This window comes from Uloborus diversus, chromosome 6 (assembly GCF_026930045.1).
Source record: "Uloborus diversus isolate 005 chromosome 6, Udiv.v.3.1, whole genome shotgun sequence".
In the NCBI taxonomy this organism is placed as follows: Eukaryota; Metazoa; Arthropoda; class Arachnida; order Araneae; family Uloboridae; genus Uloborus; species Uloborus diversus.
In genome coordinates, this window is record NC_072736.1 from 163,002,903 (window position 1) to 163,023,092 (window position 20,190).

The window sequence follows — 20,190 nt, forward strand, 5'->3', positions numbered from 1 at the left end:
AAGAATCTGAGAAACTTTCATGCCTACATCATGAGGTGATTCATGCCATCTCAGATTTTCGCCAAAAATCACCAATTGTGACGTATTTTAATAAAAAACCAAAAATTTTTTTTTTTTTTTTTTTTTTTTGTTCTGAAACTGAGTGGTTCAGTTCTCGTGGGAGTTAGAGATTAATGCGCCGCATGAAAAATTGAGCAGATTTTTAAGACATGGAAATTGCAATAAACCACAACTCTTTCTGCAAACAGTTTGCTTCCAAATTATTTTTATGCATGAAGGTTCATACTTTACATAATGAATGAAAAATTTGTGGCAAGTCGTTGTCGCAAGGTCAATGAAGGTCACAAAAAAAAAGTGTCATTTCCGACGTCTTTAGCATTTTTGAGGTTCAAAAACAGCTTGCACGTTTCAGAAGCCACGTCCTAAGTAGTGCCATTTGAAAAGCAAGTTGAAGTACTTTTAAAAACTGTGTAAATTACTAAGGCAATTACTCAGTATGCTTTTAGTCAAATTTCACATTAAACCGAAAACGTCATACAGTAAGACCTATCTACAATACGATACTGTTGAGACCTAAAAAAACATTGTTACACACTAAAACCTGTCTACAACGATACTGTTGGGACCTAAAAAAAACGTTGTTATAGACAGGTTATCGTTATAGACAGTTTGATTTTTTCATGCTGACATTTTGCTGGGACCAAGAAAAATATCGTTATAGACAGGTTTGTTGTTATAGACAGTATCGTTATACACAGGTTTCACAGTAGACAGGTTATCGTTATAGATAGTTTGACTTTTTCATGCTGACATTTTGCCGGGACCAAGAAAAATATCGTTTTAGACAGTATCGTTATACACAGGTTTCACAGTAGACTGGTTATCGTTATAGATAGTTTGACTTTTTCATGCTGACATTTTGCAGGGACCAAGAAAAATATCGTTATAGACAGGTTTGTTGTTATAGACAGTATCGTTATACACAGGTTTCACAGTAGACAGGTTATCGTTATAGACAGTTTGATATTTTCATGCTGACATTTTGCCGGGACCAAGAAAAATATCGTTATAGACCGGTTTGTTGTTATAGACAGTATCGTTTTACACAGGTTTCACAGTAGACTGGTTATCGTTATAGATAGTTTGACTTTTTCATGCTGACATTTTGCCGGGACCAAGAAAAATATCGTTATAGACAGGTTTGTTGTTATAGACAATATCGTTATACACAGGTTTCACAGTAGACTGGTTATCGTTATAGATAGTTTGATTTTTTCATGCTGACATTTTGCCGGGACCAAGAAAAATATCGTTTTAGACAGGTTTGTTGCTATAGACAGTATCGTTATACACAGGTTTCACAGTAGACTGGTTATCGTTATAGTCAGTTTGATTTTTTCATGCTGACATTTTGCCGGGACCAAGAAAATATCGTTTTAGACAGGTTTATTGTTATAGACAGTATCGTTATACACAGGTTTCACTGTATTTTACAGATCTGACATTTTCCATAAGGAAAATGTAATATCTGATGGCAAAATGTCATATTTTTTTGGACAATAAATAAACTCTGGCAATTTTTTGGAGAAAATCTGAGATGGCATGAATCACAGGCGAGAGACTCTCTCAGCTTCTTGCCCTTAAGGAGTCACTGTACCTTTCAAACAATTTCTTTTAATTTATATAATTTTTTTATTTTTTTGAAACCATAACATGCATACTTATTTCGTAGTCAATAATTTATTTTCAAAATTTAAAAATATTGCCTACTTTTTTTGAAAATTCAAAAAATTGAGGAAAATTTCAACTTTTTAAAATCCCTAAGGCTTTTTTATTTTTGCACTAATTTAAAAAACGTTTTTTGCAAAACGATCACTATAATCATCTCTAAAAATCTGTGCATTCGTTTGCTTATGAGTTCATTAGAAAATTTTCTGTGATTAATTATGTAAAAAGACAAAGTTTTTTTTTTTAATTTGGTTTTTAAAGGTTTAACATGCTCTAAACATTAGAGTAATTTATAAAATGCTCATCCAATGCACAGTTTTGTCAAATATGTTATCCCAATCGCAAAAAGTATTACTTTAAAGCTGTATCTTTAATAGAAAAAAATCCTTAGGGATTCTAATGACATGAAAACACAAAAAAACCATCATCGAGAAAAAGCAATTTGAAGTTTTTCTTTTGCATAAGAACACATAGGGAGCATGGCCTAAAAAAATCACTCATAACTTTTTAAGTATTTGAACTAAAGCAGTGAAACATTTCCCCTGTGTTCAGAATAGTTTTATGTTTTGAAATAAGCAATAAAATTTTTTTTGATCGTTTCATCATTTTTGAGGTACTGTAACCCCCCCCCCCCCCTTAAATGCTTGCTCATTAATTGTCCAAGCATTTCAAGTTTTTTTAATTAAAAAACCTGCATGTTTTCAGGTTGTTTAGTATGCCCACTAAAACGGCAAACTGTAGTAGAGACAAATTATGTATGAAGCAGGGGTGCCTCCCCCCCCCCCTCCCCAAAAAAAATCTGAACCCTCTTTCCCTTTTTTATATTTTTAAAACATTTTTTTAATTTAATTTTTTATTTAATTTTTATTTAGGTTACTTTTAGTTTTATTTTTTTTATTTAATTTACTTTTTTTATTATTTTTATTTAATTTAGTTTTTTTTAATTTTTAAAAATTTATTTATTTTAAATCATCATTGTCATTATTATTTTATTTGAAAAGTTCTGTGCTACGCCAGTGACACACACACACACACACAAACTAAATAAATAAATGAATTGCTTGGGTTTATCAATAGATCTATTTCAAACAAATCTACAGAAATTCTTCTGCCCTTATATAGAAGTTTGGTATGACCCCATTTGAGGTATGCTGTTCAGTTTTGGTCTCCTTATCTACAGAAAGACATTAATGTATTGGAAAGGGTTCAAAGGCGGGCTACAAGGCTAATAAATGGACTTTCTCATTTAGACTATGATTCCAGGCTTAGAAGGCTAAAAATGTACAGTCTTGAGCAAGGAAGAGACCGAGGGGACATGATTCAGCTGTTTAAATTTATTAAAATGAGAGATGTTACGGGGCTGAAGTTTAGCACCGAAAACAGGACAAGGGGTCATTGTTTTAAGCTATTTAAATCTCAGGCTAACATGGATATTAGGAAAAATTATTATTATAGCAGGGATAGTGGAACCTTGGAACAGCTTACCGGAAGAGGTGGTAATGAGCACGGGAGTAGATAGTTTTAAGAGGACCATTGATCTTCACTGGGGATTGTAAATTGACTAGGACCAGTCTAGCTGGGCCCAGAGCCTGTTGCTGGTCGTCACTTTTGTATTTGTATTTGTATTTGAAATAAAATATAAACAGAATAAATAAAACAAATCATTTTAATTAAAAATAAATCAAGAAATGAATTTATATAAATAAAGTTTTAAAAAAAAATTAAAAAATCCCCCCCCCCATTTTGATAGCGCAACGCGCGCCATAATCCCCCCCCCTATGGGCACCCCTGGTATGAAGTAACAAAATGGAACACTTTATGTAAAAGTTGTCCCATTTCCCTATGTTCAGATAAACTCCCTGTCCGTCTTCATATATATATAGTATATATATATATATATATATTTCTATTCTTCCATCCAACAACGAAACAAACAAAAGTAAACAAATATAAACTTCAAAGAACGAACATTTTTACACAAATTACCCTTCTATAACACTCGTATTTTTTCTTTTTCCTTTTAAAAAGCATTTTTAAAGTTGGAATATACTTTAAAACTAACGCTAAGCTCTTGTAAACAATGTCTTCCTTTGCGAAGTTTTCTTAATGCATTACCCTATTGCTGTTCAGAAACGCAAAAAAATTGCATGAATTATTCATAAAAGAAGAAAGCAGCCATTCGAAATAAAAAGAACACATGTTTAAACATATTTTAATGAAAGAGTGCTTATTAAAAATCTTCAGACTTAAACTCGCTCTAAAAAGCTTTTTTGTTTTTTTCGAAATCCTTTTGGTGTTTCGATAAAGACATTTGCTTACTAGACACATGCCATCACGCATTGAAACATTATCTTCTCATTAAAAATAGTTTCTTTTTCTCATTTTGTTGCACGTAATTATAGGAGAAAAAAGTATTGTTTTATTATTTTAACTCGTTATTTAGTTCGGAGTTAAGAGAGCAGTTCTGTTTTTCTTATCATTGTTTTTCTTTTAAGCATCATTACCTTAACAACGGAACAGCATGGCATTTCAGGAATCTTAAATTATAAGCAAAAAAACACATTTCATATAAGAAAAGTTTTGTTTTTCTGAAATAATTTCAAGGGCAAAAACAGAGAGGTGTTTGGAAATACTAAATAATTCTAAATATGTTTTGTGATTTTTGGTAATAAGGACACTATTTTTTATTGAAACTTTTTGACAGTTAATTAAAATTTTATTTTTAAGTTTACTTATTAAAAATTCTTATTGTTGAAGAACGTGAAAAGAATTAAATTTCTAAAAGTAATTTTGTTTATTTAATGTGTAAAGGAGCAGGAGATATTTTAATTATGCACTGATGAGACTTTGCTCATTAGGCATGAGTTTGAAAAAATAAGAAGGAATTGAGAACATTTTTATTCAGATTCATTTTGTTTACATACTCAATCCATTGCGGCGGTCGCGCAAAGGACATGTCTTGGTTACATTTTGGTTACTGATATTGAACAATGTGAAAGTTAAAACCCAAAGTTTAAAATGGGGTTGTTTCCTTCAGTCAAAAGTAGTACTTTTTGTCACTGAAATTGATAGAATAAGCAAAAAAAAAAAAATAAATAAATAAATAAATAATAATAATAATAATAACATGGACCCAGAAAGTACTTTCATTTCCCCAACAGTTATTTTTAAATTAATTTTTTAAAATGCCCGAGTTTTGAAACAAGGCGTGGTCTTGATGACGTCACAAATGATGCACTTTGCCGCATCTTTCTACCGCGATACCACGTTATGATAACCGAGAAGCGAATTAAAATTGCGTCTGCGCTTGCTATCAACCCTATCGTTGCCAATGCACGTGAGTAAAGATGCGAATTAAATATTTTGCTCTGTGAATGGCAACACAGTATGGCATTTCATCATTTGTGATGTCATCGGGCAGAAGTAAAAACATTGAAAGCGCGCAGATTTAAGTATTTTTTTTTTTAATATTAAACTTAAACAAATTATTTAAAAAATGGTCAGATCCTGTGTTTTTAAACATGCTCTTTCAGAAAAAGATACTTTTAAAATTTTGGAAATGACGCCATTCCTAGATTGAAAAACAAATATATTCACACAAATGCACGCCCTGTGAGAAGGTATAAAAAGTGGAGAGAGTGAAGCTTTTAAATCTGCAGCAAGGTTCTCAAGTCACGTTAAATGTTTTTACTTTCTTCTATACCTAATATATAGAAGAAAGTATTGGATTCGTGCAAATTTTCGAATTTCGAATTTTGACGGATTCGAACGTTTTGAGGTGTGCTGAGTTCATTTCGACTATTTTTGGAAAATGTCTGTCTGTCTGTGTGTGTGTATGTATGTGTGTCACGTCTGTGTGTGACCAGTTTTTTGTGGCCGCTCTACAGCAAAAACTACCGCATGAAATCGAACGAAATTTGGTACACATATGTGCCCGTATGTGAACTTGTGCCCATTGGTTTTTGGCGCGAATTCCTCCAAGGGGGGTGGAGCAATGGGACGTTTTTTGAGTTACGCGTGCTTGCTATTCCTCAGGAAGTAACTGGCGGAATCAAACAAAATTTGGTCCATATGTTGCCATTAACAGGAGCAGGTGCTGATTCAATTTTGGTGTCAATAACTCAAAGGGGGGTTGAGCTATAGAACGTTTTTTGTCGTCAATTGTGACTGCTGTATCTCAAGAAATAACGAACGGAATCAAACAAAATTTTTTTGACAAGTAGCCCATAGTGGGTATAAGAGCTGATTTTATTTTGGTGTCAACAGCTAAAAAGGGGGTAGCGCAATCGCCCGTTCTTTTTTTCCATTGTGAGTGCCCTATCTCAAGAAGTAATGCTACGTTCTGGTTGAAATTTGGAATATATGTGAATCCATACGTAAACAGGCTTTGGTTCAATTTTGACTCCAATCGCTCCAAGAGGTGTTGATTTTTTTTTTTTTTTTTTTTTTTTTTTTTTTTGCGAATAAAAATAGTTTTATTAATGCAACAATAAGAAAGATAAATCGTAATAGATTGTCGTCTGCGTATTTCTCGTGATTTTAATTGTATGGAAATGATCGGAAATATTATCTCAATGATTTAAAATTTTTAACTGTTGCCATCTTATGTTTGTTAATAAATAAAATATTTGTAATTAATTCAAGTAAGGCTTTTAAAGTAACTTTCAATTTTCGCTCTTTGTTTTGTTTTTACAATAATTCAGACATTGGGATGGTCGTCAAGTTTTTGCATGTGTAATTTTGTTTCTGTTAGGAATATTGCTTCCTCGTCAAGCATGGGGAGGGATCAGAAAAAGGAAAAATATAGAATTAAGTTTCGTGATGGCCACAACATACTAGTTTAAAGTGAAGTCTTGGAAGAAATCAGGTTTATTTCACTCATTACCGGTAAAATGTATCTCACATTCGTCGTAGTTGAATCAAGTGACTTGGTATCTTTGCCTCAGCGTTTCCTAAACCAATGATTGGACTTGCTCTCCCCAGTTATTAACTCCTGCTCTAAGGTTACACCAGCAACGATGGATTGAGCGTTCAAAGATAAAACTTTAAAATTACATGCATAGTTATTTAGTGTATTCATCTTCGTTTTTTGTCGAGTGTCAAAAAAAGTTCAAAAGGAGTAAGGCAAACTGAAACAGAATAAAAGAACTTGGGACGTGGGACGACAGAAAAATTTAAAAGGTGAGAATACGAATATTTTCAAGCTTGGAGAGAGGGGGGAGGACTTGGATGAGAAACATAAAATTAAGATAAAATCATTTGTGCTATAGCATTCATTGAAGTCAGTATGAAAGTCAATCTGCTGTTCGTACAGATATCTCGAGACCAAACTTCTAAAGAACAACATGAAAAATGATTCGGTAACTTCAGTCACGTGTCACCGAGAGGGAAATGCATTAACGTACACCTTCCACCAATAATACTGCACTATGAATTGAATGAAACAGTGGATCTCTATGTAAACAAGACGAGTTTCATTCATATAACAGAACCAAAATCTTCCATCACGTACCGTTTTTGCAGGAGACCCACATTTCATATAACGTGCACACTCATTTGGATATTTGGGTACCAGTCAGGCTTTCTCTTCTGCTCTGGCAGTGTTGCCAGATGGTCAAATCCAGATTTCCCCGATTCCCTTCCAACTTTTCCCCCAAAAAGCGGTGTTTTCTACCAAAATTCCCCAAATGCAAAAATTATTTTTCCACTAATATTTTCATAAAATGAATCGACTTCCTCTAATATTTTTGTCTCTTGAATTTTTTTCCCCCCAAATAGCCAAATTTTCTTATAAAATTCCCCAACTTTTTTTTTCTTCACATTTTCGCTTTTTTTTTTTTTGTCTTCTTTATCTTTCTTTATCTTTACTAATAATAAAGCTGAAAGTCTCTCTGTCTGGATATCTCTCTGTCCGGATCTCTTTCTGTATGTCAGGATCTCTAACGCGCATATAGCGCCAAGACCGTTCGGCTGATTTTCATGAAATTTGGCAAAGAATTAGTTTGTAGCATGGGGGTGTGCACCTTTAAACGATTTTTTGAAAATTTGATTTTGTTCTTTTTCTATTCCAATTTTAAGAACATTTTCCCGAGCAAAATTATCATAAGATGGACGCCCCTCCCTTGTAGCCATACGTATCTGCAGAAAATTAAATATGTATAGAAACAATACTCAAAAGTATAGATTTTTGAGAAAATTGTGCTTGGTAAACAAAAAATAATTGGAACGTTGACATAGAAAAGGATGTAGGGGAAACTAGGGAGTTTTGACCCATAGGGAGACTTGACCCATGAGGATTTTTTCCATGAAAAGGATATTTAGGGGAAATTTTAGTCATATTATTGGTTGTCCAGTCACACAACAGTATTTTGCATGGATGAGCCATTTCAGAATTGTCAGTGAAATGTCAAGAAATTCAGTGTTAAATCATACTGCACCTAAAAAGTAAATTTTGAAGATTTTGGAATTTTTTAGATTTTATCCTTCAGTTTTGAGGGAAATGAATTTCAAAAATATATATCGTCGCCTCAGAGCAACAGTAAGATATCTTAGTGTTATTTCTGGGATTAGATATCTTACTGTTGCTCTGAGGCGACGATATGGTATAGTCACTTTTCTAGCTATCTATTGATATACAGTAGTTTCATCTAGCTGTAATCTAAGTTGCTACGTGAACAAAATAAAGCTAACTACGGAGCTTTGACCCCAAGCTAACTAGGGAGACTTGACCCAAAGACTAATTGGATGTTTTTGTTTAATTTGATGTTTTTTCAATGAATTTTTATTTTTGAATAGATAACATATTGTGATTTAGGCCTAATGATTTGATTTTATTGTTCTAAGTTGCTAAAAATTTAAGGTAAATAAGAAAAAGCTACTTAGGGAGCTTTGATCCAAGCTAACCAGGAAAACTTGACTTAAAGAAAAATTTGATATGTTTTCAATGCATTTTTGCTTAAGAAGAGCTAAAATATTGTGATTTAAACCTTAATGATTTGCTTTTATTTAAGCAATAACTTTAATACTGTGAATATGAAGGGGGATTTTTTTTAACTTAAAGAAACGCTAAAATATTTTGGTCTAATAAATTGTTTTCATTTGACAAATAACTAAAATACTAATGATCTTTAAGCCCAATGGTTTGTTTTTTAATAAAATTACTGAAATATTTTTTAGCTTTTAACTGATAAAGTTTTGAATTATACTTCTGCTTTTCTGCTGACGTGCAAAAGATTAATTTTTTAAAAATCTGTAGCACTTCACCTAAAGAGTGAAAATTTGTTTATTCATTTCAAGTATCACTCTTTAAAGCAAAAAACACCGTCAAACCTGCGTTTTTGATTTCAATATCTCTGAGCCTTCTTACATTCATTGGGGGGGGGGGGGGGTCATGATTCCCTAGGTGTTGGGTCGAGTCTCCCTAGCTCTTAGGTACACTTGATCCATTTGCAGACCCGATGAATATAATTTATTTGTACCATTTCTACTTAAAATTATGCTATTCTTTTTAGCCATAGCAATGCGTAAAATGGCAAACTATTTAAGTTTATTTTTTATTTTGTTTTAACTATTCTACGAAAAAAAAAAAAAAAAAAAAAGAAAAAAACCAAAAATTGGGTCAAGTCTCCCTAATTTCCCCTAAATCTAAACACGATTTCTTGCTTACTTCTCCCGAATTGCACTTGTATCCCAGTACCCAGTCTTCAAATTCATGAAAGTTATATGCTGGTAGAATTATGAATATTTATTAAGTTTAATATTTAATACGTATAAGTAAGCAAGAAGAAACCGTTTTTTGACTTACACCCTTTTCAATGTCAACGCCTTAATTTATAGATTCGTTATTTTGAGCCGAAAATGCACAAGAAACACGAAATTTTATGGAAGTAGCTTTTTTTTGTTGGTGCAGTATACAGTTGAGCGTTCCAAGACCCCTCGCGTAAGTCGAAATTTCGCGTTGTAGAAAAAGGTATGTATACCATTTTTTAACATACCAAATTCTTTTAGGCATTTATAAATACCCCTTAAACTGCTTTAAAGTATTCCTCAACAATACATTAGTCTCTTACACAAAGAACTAAACTTTTACTGTATTTAAAAAATTAAAAAAAAGCTGTTTTATTCAGTATAAAATTCTTTAAGATGCACAAAATGATCAATGGGAGGGAGAGACATGAAATAAAACAACACGGCACGCACAATATGTAATAATAATAAAATGCTGCACGATAATAGTACTGTACAGTAGATGCAGTAATAGTATTTATGAGTTAAAAAATAAAGATGATGTTTTACGCTCCATGGTCAGATGTTTATTCTTATCTAGTACATTTTTAAATACGGTTGATTCACTTTTTCTTTTATAATGTTTCCATTTATGGCAACCTCTTCCTGATCTCTTTAATCCATGATACAAGAGCAGCTTCCATTTTCGTAATAGTATTAACTTTGCTTAGACATTACTTTGCAAATTTCAATATTGAACCCAAATTCTGAACTTTTACGGATATCTTTTTGTTTTGACTTTTAATTGTACGGATGGAGGACACTTATACTTATTGTCGTGCTACCGTCGACGTTTTGTAATTGTTCAAGCATATCAAGAATCTCAACCATTTTTTGTCAGATACTTTCTTTTTCTTCCCATCTTCAAACTTTGGATGAAACAGCGCACTAAGGTGCCATTATATTTCATGAAATTTAATATTTGGAATGGGGATTTAAAAAAAAAAGATGGTTATTTGATGCACTAACAACGCGATGTGCAGCCTTGTATGGTGTTGGAATTTCTGCTGTCAGTGATGCTAAAGAGATGTAATAACATTCATGAAATCAATATTTAGTGGCCAATAATGAAGCCGATACTTCCTTTAAAAAAAGAATCGTGTTGTAGAATAGAATTCGCGTTAGCTCTAAAATTCGTTACTTGTGAAAAATTCGCGTTGTAGCCATTTCGCGTTGTAGCGGGAGTCGACTATAATTCAATTATGAGTGCGTCCAAGAGGGAACCAATAAATGAGAGAATATTAAACCTACTTTTTATCTGTATGGGAGTGGGAGGTACCATAAAAATCTAAAAGTAAGCAGCCACTACTTGATATGTAGGGATGCCCACGAGGGGTAAAGGGGGTCTTGGCGCAGATTGTACCATTAAAACGATTTTGGGGCGTTCTGTTATCTTTTAGGGGGTGTTCCTTAGCATTTGAAGGGGTGCGTCATCCCCTTGGAAAGGACTCCTTCGATATGTGCTATGTTTCTGTCCACTTTCGTAAAAAACCACGTATATGAGCGTAAATTTCAAAGTAACATTTTTTTCGCATGGTGTGTCTTAACGTAGTTTTCAGCCAAAGTTTTCAAAACGTACAGAAAACATGAAAATATACAAACGAAACGTTTTATTGAAATTTGAAATGAAAATAATAATAGCTTCTTAACTGAGCATGTTTAAGATAGCAATTTAAACTCTTAGCTAAAAAAATTATAACCAACAAACAGCTATTGGTAAAATTATAACGAAATTTCATCTGAACGTCAGGACACGTTCATTTAGCCGAATTTAGTTTTGAGGGCTGGTACCAGTAGCGTAACTATGGGATCTAGCGCCCCTGGCAAACTAAAGAAATTGCGCCCCCCCCCCCCCCCCCAGGGTCACCCACATAGGAAGTTACCGGAGGATTTTTTTTTTTTTTTTGGAATATTTTGATTCATGTTTTCGACAAATAGGAGACAGCATTATATTTTTTTTTTCGTATTTTCTTTTTTAGAATTGTTTTTAATGATGCTTAATGTTCTTCTCAGTAGATGTTACGTATGTGTATATATATTTTATACCCCGTCTAGCTCCTTTTCTTGCGAGTTTTTTTTTTTTTTTTTTTTTAGTTTTAAAGCATTTTTCAAATTTCATGAAAAAAAAATTAAAAGTTTTTTGAAAAAAACTCTTTTTTTTTTTTTTTAATTATTCGAAATGCCCCCCCCCTCTGGCTGCAGCCCCCTGAAGAGAGCCACTCCGGCCAACCCCTAGTTACGCTACTGGCTGGTACACCTGTCGGTATTTCACGAGCGAGAAATAAGTGGTGTTACAGAATAAATGAATAGTTATCTTTTGAGGCTATGTGAGTTAAACTTTGATGTATTAGCTTTACTTGTTAGTTAAATGACTTTGAAAATTTCGAAAAAATATGCGATTTTTAAGCATGGGAATAACTTTGGTTACCAACGCTAACTGAGGAGCATTAGTTTGAATTTGTTGCACACTTTATCACGGCTATATACCTATGTCTTATTTGGGCAGTTCATTTCCAATTAATTGATTCAGTTTCACTAATTTATTCATAAATTTGAGAAATTGCAAATACGCTCCAAACTCGGGACACTGTTCCAAGTTAGGGTACTAAGGCATAAAAAGTGTCTATAAGGAATGCTGAGGAAGTAAAGTGTATAATTGTATTAAGAAAAAAGATGTAAAAACGAATGTAAAAAGATGTGAAATGAGAACCTGAAGAGCTAAAAATCAGCTGCATTAAGAATTATTTGGGTTCACCAGTTGCTTTTATGCTTCCAAATATAGAGGGGAACGCGGAAACATTACATTCAAAAGAATTAATAAGGCTGGGGAGTCATTCAATATTTTCAGGGGCAAGTATACATTCTGAAATCTTAGAACGTTTACAAGATTATATTATTCCTATCTAATGATTTTTTTTCTTTATTGAGTTGTAAAATGAGCTTCTTTAAAATGATAGTTGGTGTTACAAACTATTATCTATAGATGCATACATAAAAGGAAGACCAAATGTTAAGTGTCCCTAGTAAGGGAGGGGGATCCCTAAATTGGGACAGTGAACATTTTTCGTTTTACTTTTAAAGGGACTTTTAAAAGTTCCCTGACTTTTCTCTGATTTCCCTGATTACGTTCACTAAATTTCCCTGATTTACGTTACCAATAATAATGGTTTCCTTTCTTTGCCCTACCTGAAAAGCATTGCATATTAAATAAAATGCAGTGTTTAAAACGGTTTAAGCTCTTAATTAAAAATATATTTTGAAAAAATGCTCCTTTTTTTGGTTAAAATAGTACATTAAACTCTCGACAGAGAAATATTGTAGGAAATCTAAAACAAATACTTTACCTCCAGGAACCAGTTAACATAAGAATTCTAAGAAATTATTAAAACTACTCTTAAAGACATATCTAATCATGATAAAACTGAAAAATTTCAATGGAAAAAATCTTGAACTGAATTTTCAAGCAGTACAATTGTTGCTGCAAGAATAACAAGTGATAGTTAAAGTATAGAAGTATAGTAGTTTTACTTACACATTATAATACTGGCGTGTGCAGGTAAACGGCCGGCAGTGTAGTTGCAGAAATTAGTTTGAGATATGTGAAGAAATGTGTGGTGGATTCAGTACTAACAATAGGAAAATGTAGGAATTAAGACGTTTTTTTTTCTTTTTTTCGCTCCTCTTTTTCAGCGGAAACCAAATAAGCGAGTATGTACAATAAAAATAATGTACAATAGATGACAAAAAGGCAAAAAAAAGTGCAGTTATTGCCCTTTACCTGCACACTGCAGAACAGACATATTTATGTAAAACAAATTGAAATATTTCAACAACCAGCCATATTGAGCAATACCTCTAATCAAGAACTTAAGTTTTAATGAATGAATACAGCATTTTAACTATTAAAAAATAATAAAAATATCTGCATATGTACACAACTCAATTTCAAATGATTTCATTAGTAGTCGAAAAAAAATCTTAGATTACTTTAATGACAAACAACATTGAAATGCAAAAACAATTGTTAATTTCAATATATGTATATGTATATGGTTTTAAAATAAAACAGTTTTAAAGTCTGGAAAAAAAACCCTTCGTGTAATCTGAAGTAACAGTGAATAATACCATGGCAAAAAAACAAATTCGATTTTCAGTCAAAATTCAGTTTTAGCAATTAAATTTAAAACGCCAAATGATAATTTTAAAGGTTTTTTCAGCATTAATTTAAGGAGATTTTTTTCTTGAAATCGTTATAACAGTATGCTAATTATTTCAAGACAATGCTTAAAGGCAAGGGAGCAAAGTCATTAATGACAGTTTCCTCTTTGCCTGTAGGGTTGCTTATTTTACGTAGATTAGAATGCGTGGAAGGAAAATTTAACCTAGGTAAAATAAACAACTTTACAGACACAGAAGCAATCTTAGGAAGCTCATCCTAAGATTGAATACTTTGACCTTGAGGAAAAAAGATGCATAAATATGCGGCACTGTATAATCGCACCTCATTATTTTACTTTTTAAAACAAATAATTGGCGGAAAATTTGTAGGGAATCAAAGTATACTTCATCTTGTTAGGGAATTTTTTTTTTCTTCATTTGATCAATTTTCCCTGAATTTTTAATATTTCTTCAAAATTCCCTGATTTTCCCCTGAGTGATAAAGTTCCCTGATTTTTCCCTGATCTCCCTGATTTCCCTGATCTGTCGCCACCCTGGTGCACATCAGTACCTTGTCCTGATCGTTCGAAAGGAAAACATATGATTAATATGCTACTAAAGGTAAAAGATCAAAACTGTCCCAAGTATGGGCACTTGACTGTACTAATGAATTGTATTTTTTGAGCCTCAGAAAGTATATGGCAGACCCCGAAGTGGTTTTTTGAGGGGGAAAAGTAGGAAATAAGGAATCAAAAATTTAAAAAGTAGGAAAAGTAGGAAAAAAATCACTTAAAAAAGGAGGAAAAAATAGGAAGAGATAGGACTACACACACGTCAAGACGACTGACAATCATTAGTATGAAAAAAAGATGATTGAATTTGAAGAAAAAAAAAAAGGAAAACGACCGAAAATGCAGAACTAAAATAAATGTAGGAAATACACCGCCAGCCATTGACTGAGCTGGCGGTGTATTTCATGTATTTCTGCCTTAGCCCTGGCTATAGGGCGGTAACTTACTGAATAAAATAAATGTGTTCTTAAATATGGGACATAAAATTTATAATAAAACAATTCAACTAAATAAATAACGAAATAAGTCAACTAATGGGTTTGTACTATGTTCTGTATTTTTAGCATTACAACATACATTTTTGTTTAAGGCACGTTATTTATGGGGGTCAATTTTTCCCCTCCCTGGCTTTGGAAAATTAATACTTAGCTATACAAGTTTGTGCGGTTTTCATTGTTTTTCAATAAAATTTGCATTCAGTATACATCCTTCGCTAGCCATCTCCGGGGGGGGGGGGGGGGGGGGGGGGGGAATCAAAGTGACGGGCCAACTCTAATTTTAATCGAGCAATAAAAACGAATACTGTTTTAATGGTTTGATGATTTTTACCTCCTTCTTGTTCCAAAATTTTTGTCACGAAAAAAAAAAAAGAAATATCCATGCATGGAAAACAAAACATTTTTATCAAAGACAAATATCACTTACTAATGTTTCTCTGTGCATAAAAGGGAAGGCATGTAGTTTATCTCAATCCTCACCATACAACAAAAATATTCATTCGGAAATTGTTCACGAAATTAAGTGAGGGGGAGCACCTGGCATCAAATTCCTGCATATATCTCTTTCTCCCCCTCCCCCTTGATCAGGCCCACTAAGTACAATAACTTACAGTAGATACGCCGCATCGGTATAATTGCCGCACCCCGGAAAGAGTAAGAGTCTGTCAAAAAAAATTTTAAATGCTCATAAATGTCGCATTGCCATAAACACAGCACATAAAAATGATGAGCAACTCCTCGATATTGATGTTATATCAGAGTAGAGATACCCATTAAATAGAAAAAAATACATATTAGTTTGTGGCTCTATCCCCAAATTTTAAAAATGTGAAGAAATAAAAACAAAATATCGCATTTAAAATGATTTCCGATTTTTCTCCAAAAATCGAGAACGTTTTGCCCATCCAGGTTTTGCCGCTTTTTTTTTTTTTTTTTTTTTTTTGCAAATACACTTTTTACAAAGAAAGAAAATAAAATTTTATAAATTTTGTAATCATGTTTACGATTTAGAATGAACAATAATCATTTGCATGTACGAAAAAAGTTAGTTTCCGCAATTAGTTTTGAAGTGGTCCGTTTTTGAGAATTTCTGTTATCTGTCGCTTTTATGTTGTACCAACATCAATAAAATATGTACAGTGTACAAGTTTTCATTTTTTGCTTTCTTATGTTCCTTTTAAGGTTTTACATTGCTTTTCTGTTTAAATAGAGCTCTATTTCCCTTGTAATCATATAATAAATTGGCGAATAGGAAATTCGGTTATTCCCGCATTTTTTGAACCGCCGGCCATTTACTTTAATTAAAGCTTCTAATTGATGGGTAAATGATATATAATTGCATCAGAATGTGCCAGTATCTATTTTTTTTAGTTTCGTTAAAACAGTGGGACTGAAGTCGGGGCGATAAAAAGAAAAGTCGATCATAAACGCCGCAACGGCAAAAAAGTCACTTACGAAAATTTAACTTTTAAACACGCAAACGCCGCCGCCGCGGCGTTCCTTCCAGAAATTAATGTAGTCAGTCAATGAAAAGCTCAGGATCTGCTTGCTTCTTTTGCTTTTTAAAATTGAAACATGTAGAAAATTATCAGTGCTTGATTGTAAAATTAAGAATCAATGCACAATTAGAAGTGCTATACTAAAGAAAGAAAAAGTAGGAAAAATAAGGAAAAAGTAGGAAAAATAAGGAAAAAGTAGGAAAAATAAGGAAAAAGTAGGAAAATAAGGAGAGAGCTCTAAAAAGTAGGAAAAAGTAGGAAAAATAGGAACTCTTCGGGTTCTGATATGAGTAGCAAGGGATTATACACAAACTGTCAAAAATTTTCACACAACATGGAGAAGCAGGAATGCGAAATAAATGAAATTTGAGAAAATGCCAGAAACTTAAAATATCAGAATAATTGTTACTTACAACTTGAACTTCCGTATGATGTTGTAGCATGTCGAACATAGACTTCGGAAGATCTATCGTTTGCTGCAAAGAGCAGTTGACGTACACGCTGAGCATAGCTGGCGAAGAGTCCCTAGGATCCGGTACAAAGATTGCTATGTGTTCTCCGGCTGACAGGTTACCTGGTACCCTGTATTTCTGCTCGAAGTTGGACGGTCCATTTACAGTCAAAAGCACTGAAAATATTTCATTTATTCTTATTTAAATTGGTCAAAATGCTTAACACTCTATTATCATTTGCCAAGGGCGCCCATATGCAAAATTTTAAGGGGGGGCTCAAAAATTTTCCCCTTGGTTTAGCAGAGTATTTTCCCCATGGAAACCGATTTCAGTACAGATTAGAGATATTAAAATTTGGTATTTTTCATAACTTATTCATTAATGGGTGAAAAAGAAATTTTTATACAATGTATGAGACTGAAGCAGGTTTAGAACTGTTTGGAACTGTTAATATTTGCTTTAAGCATTGAAAGGACTTATTATACAATCGGACCCCGATTTAACAAATTCATCGGGACCGAAACTTTTATACGTTAAATTGGGGTTATTCGTAAAATCGGGGAGTGTAAAAAAATTAAAAACTTGCACTTACCTTATCTTGAACCCCTAATAAAGCAACTGCGCAAAAATATCCATAATTTGAAAGTACACTTTATTCAGCATTTCGCGACTTATTACACACTAGTTAATTTGAAATTTTAAACTACTGAGTAATTGATGTTTGACTATATTTCCTTGATACTTGACTCGAAATAATTCTCTTTCGATTTTATGGAGAGAAGAAAATACTGTGTCATTTGCAGCTTGCTGCATGAGATACGTTTTTAGTTCCCAGGATATGTAAAGCATTTGAAAAAGTAACAGTTTTAATGGGAGTTTCATTATCGATTTCTGCATCAAAATCAATATTCGTTGGTTGCCCTCTGGCCCGTCAAAAAATTTTGATTTCAATAAAAGTTTTTTTTTCTATTTTGGACAATATGGATATAACATGGAACACAATCCAATATTTCCTAACTCAACAAAAAAAAAAAAATTTCGGCTGTTAAAATAATTCGTTAATTCGGGGTTTATTGTTCGGTAAATAGGGGCTTTTGTCTCAATTTTAGTCAGGGATAGAGAAAAATTCGTTTAATCGCGAAATTCGTTAAATAGAGGTTTGTTAAATCGGGGTCCGACTGTATAATCATTTTTTTAAAAACAAACTTAAAATAATGCATAGAAGTAATGAGTAAATCTAATGATAACAATAAAAAAAATTAGGTTATTTTCCGAAGTTTGAACGATTATAATTCAGAAAAAAAGTAGAGTAAAAGTTTGAGGTATTTAAGACCTCTACATTGAAGTCATTTATTTGCACGGCTACGTTAATTTATTAAATTTAAAAAAAGTTCATTTGAAAATTATTTAGTATCAAGAATTGAAAATTACAAATTGTCTAAATTATAAACAATTAAACAACCCGAACAGTTCACTGTAAAAAAAGTAAAACTTAATTAATTAACTTATAGGCCGAAGCAAGATTGTAACGAAAAGCTGAAGAGCAAATGATATGAATCAGGGTCGTCTGCAAGGGGGTGGTTTATAGGGTTCAACCCCCCTCCGAATTTCTATTATTTATTTATTTTATTTATTTATTAACATTTTGGTGTCAAAAATAATATTGTTGTTATTATTATTATTTCAATTTATTTGTGAAGTGAAATTAGTATGACTGAACAATTGTACAAACTCATAGTGTGTTTATGTTAGTTATTGAGAAATTCATTTATTATGTAACAATATGGCGTTTTGTAAGAACATCCACTCCCTCTATTTAGATAATCTATTGTAACAAAAATCAATAGAATACACATGAAACCAAATATAATAGACTACATAAATGTTTGAAAAAATGTGTTTGGTAAAAACCTCTCCGAAACAAAAGTCTGGTTACGACCCTGATGTGAATGCTTTATTATAAAACAGAAAAGAGAAACAATAAGAAATGTTCAGTAAGTTTAGTAATTCGGTAGTTTCAGCGGTGTATTTCATGAATAAGAAATGTGTTTGATTGTGTAGTTCAGCTTAAAAACTTAACAAAGGTAACTAGTATGTTGTGGCCATCACGAAACTTTCTTCTATATCTTTCTTATAATTCTGATCCCCCCCCCCCTCCCCCATGCTTAACGAGGAAGCAATATTCCCAGAAAAAACAAAATTACCCGTGCCAAAACTTGACGACCATCCCAATTCCTGATTCATCTCAAAAGCAAAGCAAAGAATGAAAATTGAAAATTATTAGCCTTGCTTAAAATAATTACAAACATTTATTTGCTAACAAACACAAGATGGCAACAGTTAAAAATTTTAAATCATTGAGATAATATTTCCATTGAGAAGGAATACTAATTAATCTATTCCTTCTCAAAAAATATTTCCGATCATTTCCATGCAATTAAAATCACGAGATAAACTCAGACGACAGTCGAGACTTATTACGATTTATCTTTCTTATTGTTGCAATTATAAAGCTATTTTTATACACACAAATAAAAAAAATCAGCCCCCAATGGAGCGATTGGCGCCAAAATTGAACCAACGCCTGTTTATATATGGATTCATATTTATTCCAAATTTCATCCAGAACGTAGCATTACTTCTTGAGATAGGGCACTCACAATGGAAAAAAAAGAGCGTTCGATTGCGCCACCCCCTTTTCAGCTGTTGACGCCAAAATAAAGTCATTTCTTATACCCTCTAAGGGCTACTTGTCGATAAATTTTTGTTTGATTACGTTCATTATTTCTTGAGATACTGCAGTCACAATTGACGACAAAAAACGTTCTATAGCTCAACCCCCGTTTGAGCTATTGACACCAAAATTGAATCAGCACCTGTACCTGTTAAGGGCAACATATGGACCAAATTTTATTTGATTCCGCCAGTTACTTCTTGGGGAATAGCAGTCACGCTAAATTCAAAAACGTCCCCCCCCCCCTTGGAGGAATTTGCGCCAAAAACCAATGGGCACAAGTTCACATAGGGGTACATAAGTGTACCAAATTTCGTTCGATTTCATGCGGTAGTTTCTGCATGTACAGCAGCCACAAAAAACTGGTCACACACATACGTGACACACACACACACACACACACAGACATTTTCCAAAAATGGTCGAAATGGACTCAGCACACCACAAAACGTTCGAATCCGTCGAAATTCGAAATTTTGCACGAATCCAATACTTTCTTCTCTATATTAGCTATAGAAGAAAGTAAAAATGAACGAACGATCGTACTGAAACAAATATACTTTCATTGGCATGCTCAAAACTGTTCACCATTAAAATGGACGCTCGAATGAAATGTGGCACGAGTACTATAGTGCTTTAGTACAACGTTCCTAATTCCTAAGTGTCAGCCGTTCTAAACGGCCGTTCATTTTTTTAGGAAATTTTACTGCAACGTTCATTTTTAAAAGTCGATCTTTTAGATCCGTTCAGTCATGAACGACACAC

The 20,190-nt window shown here is 32.9% G+C and overlaps 1 protein-coding gene across 1 annotated transcript in view; it reads right to left on the reverse strand.

The window, feature by feature from the left end:
• LOC129225296 (cartilage oligomeric matrix protein-like) overlaps positions 1-20,190 on the reverse strand; it is a 202,089-nt gene that overhangs the window by 163,054 nt on the left and 18,845 nt on the right. Inside the window, exon 3 of the mRNA XM_054859885.1 lies at positions 16,653-16,867. Coding sequence (XP_054715860.1) covers positions 16,653-16,867 — 215 coding nt within the window. The remainder of the gene's footprint in view (positions 1-16,652; positions 16,868-20,190) is intronic.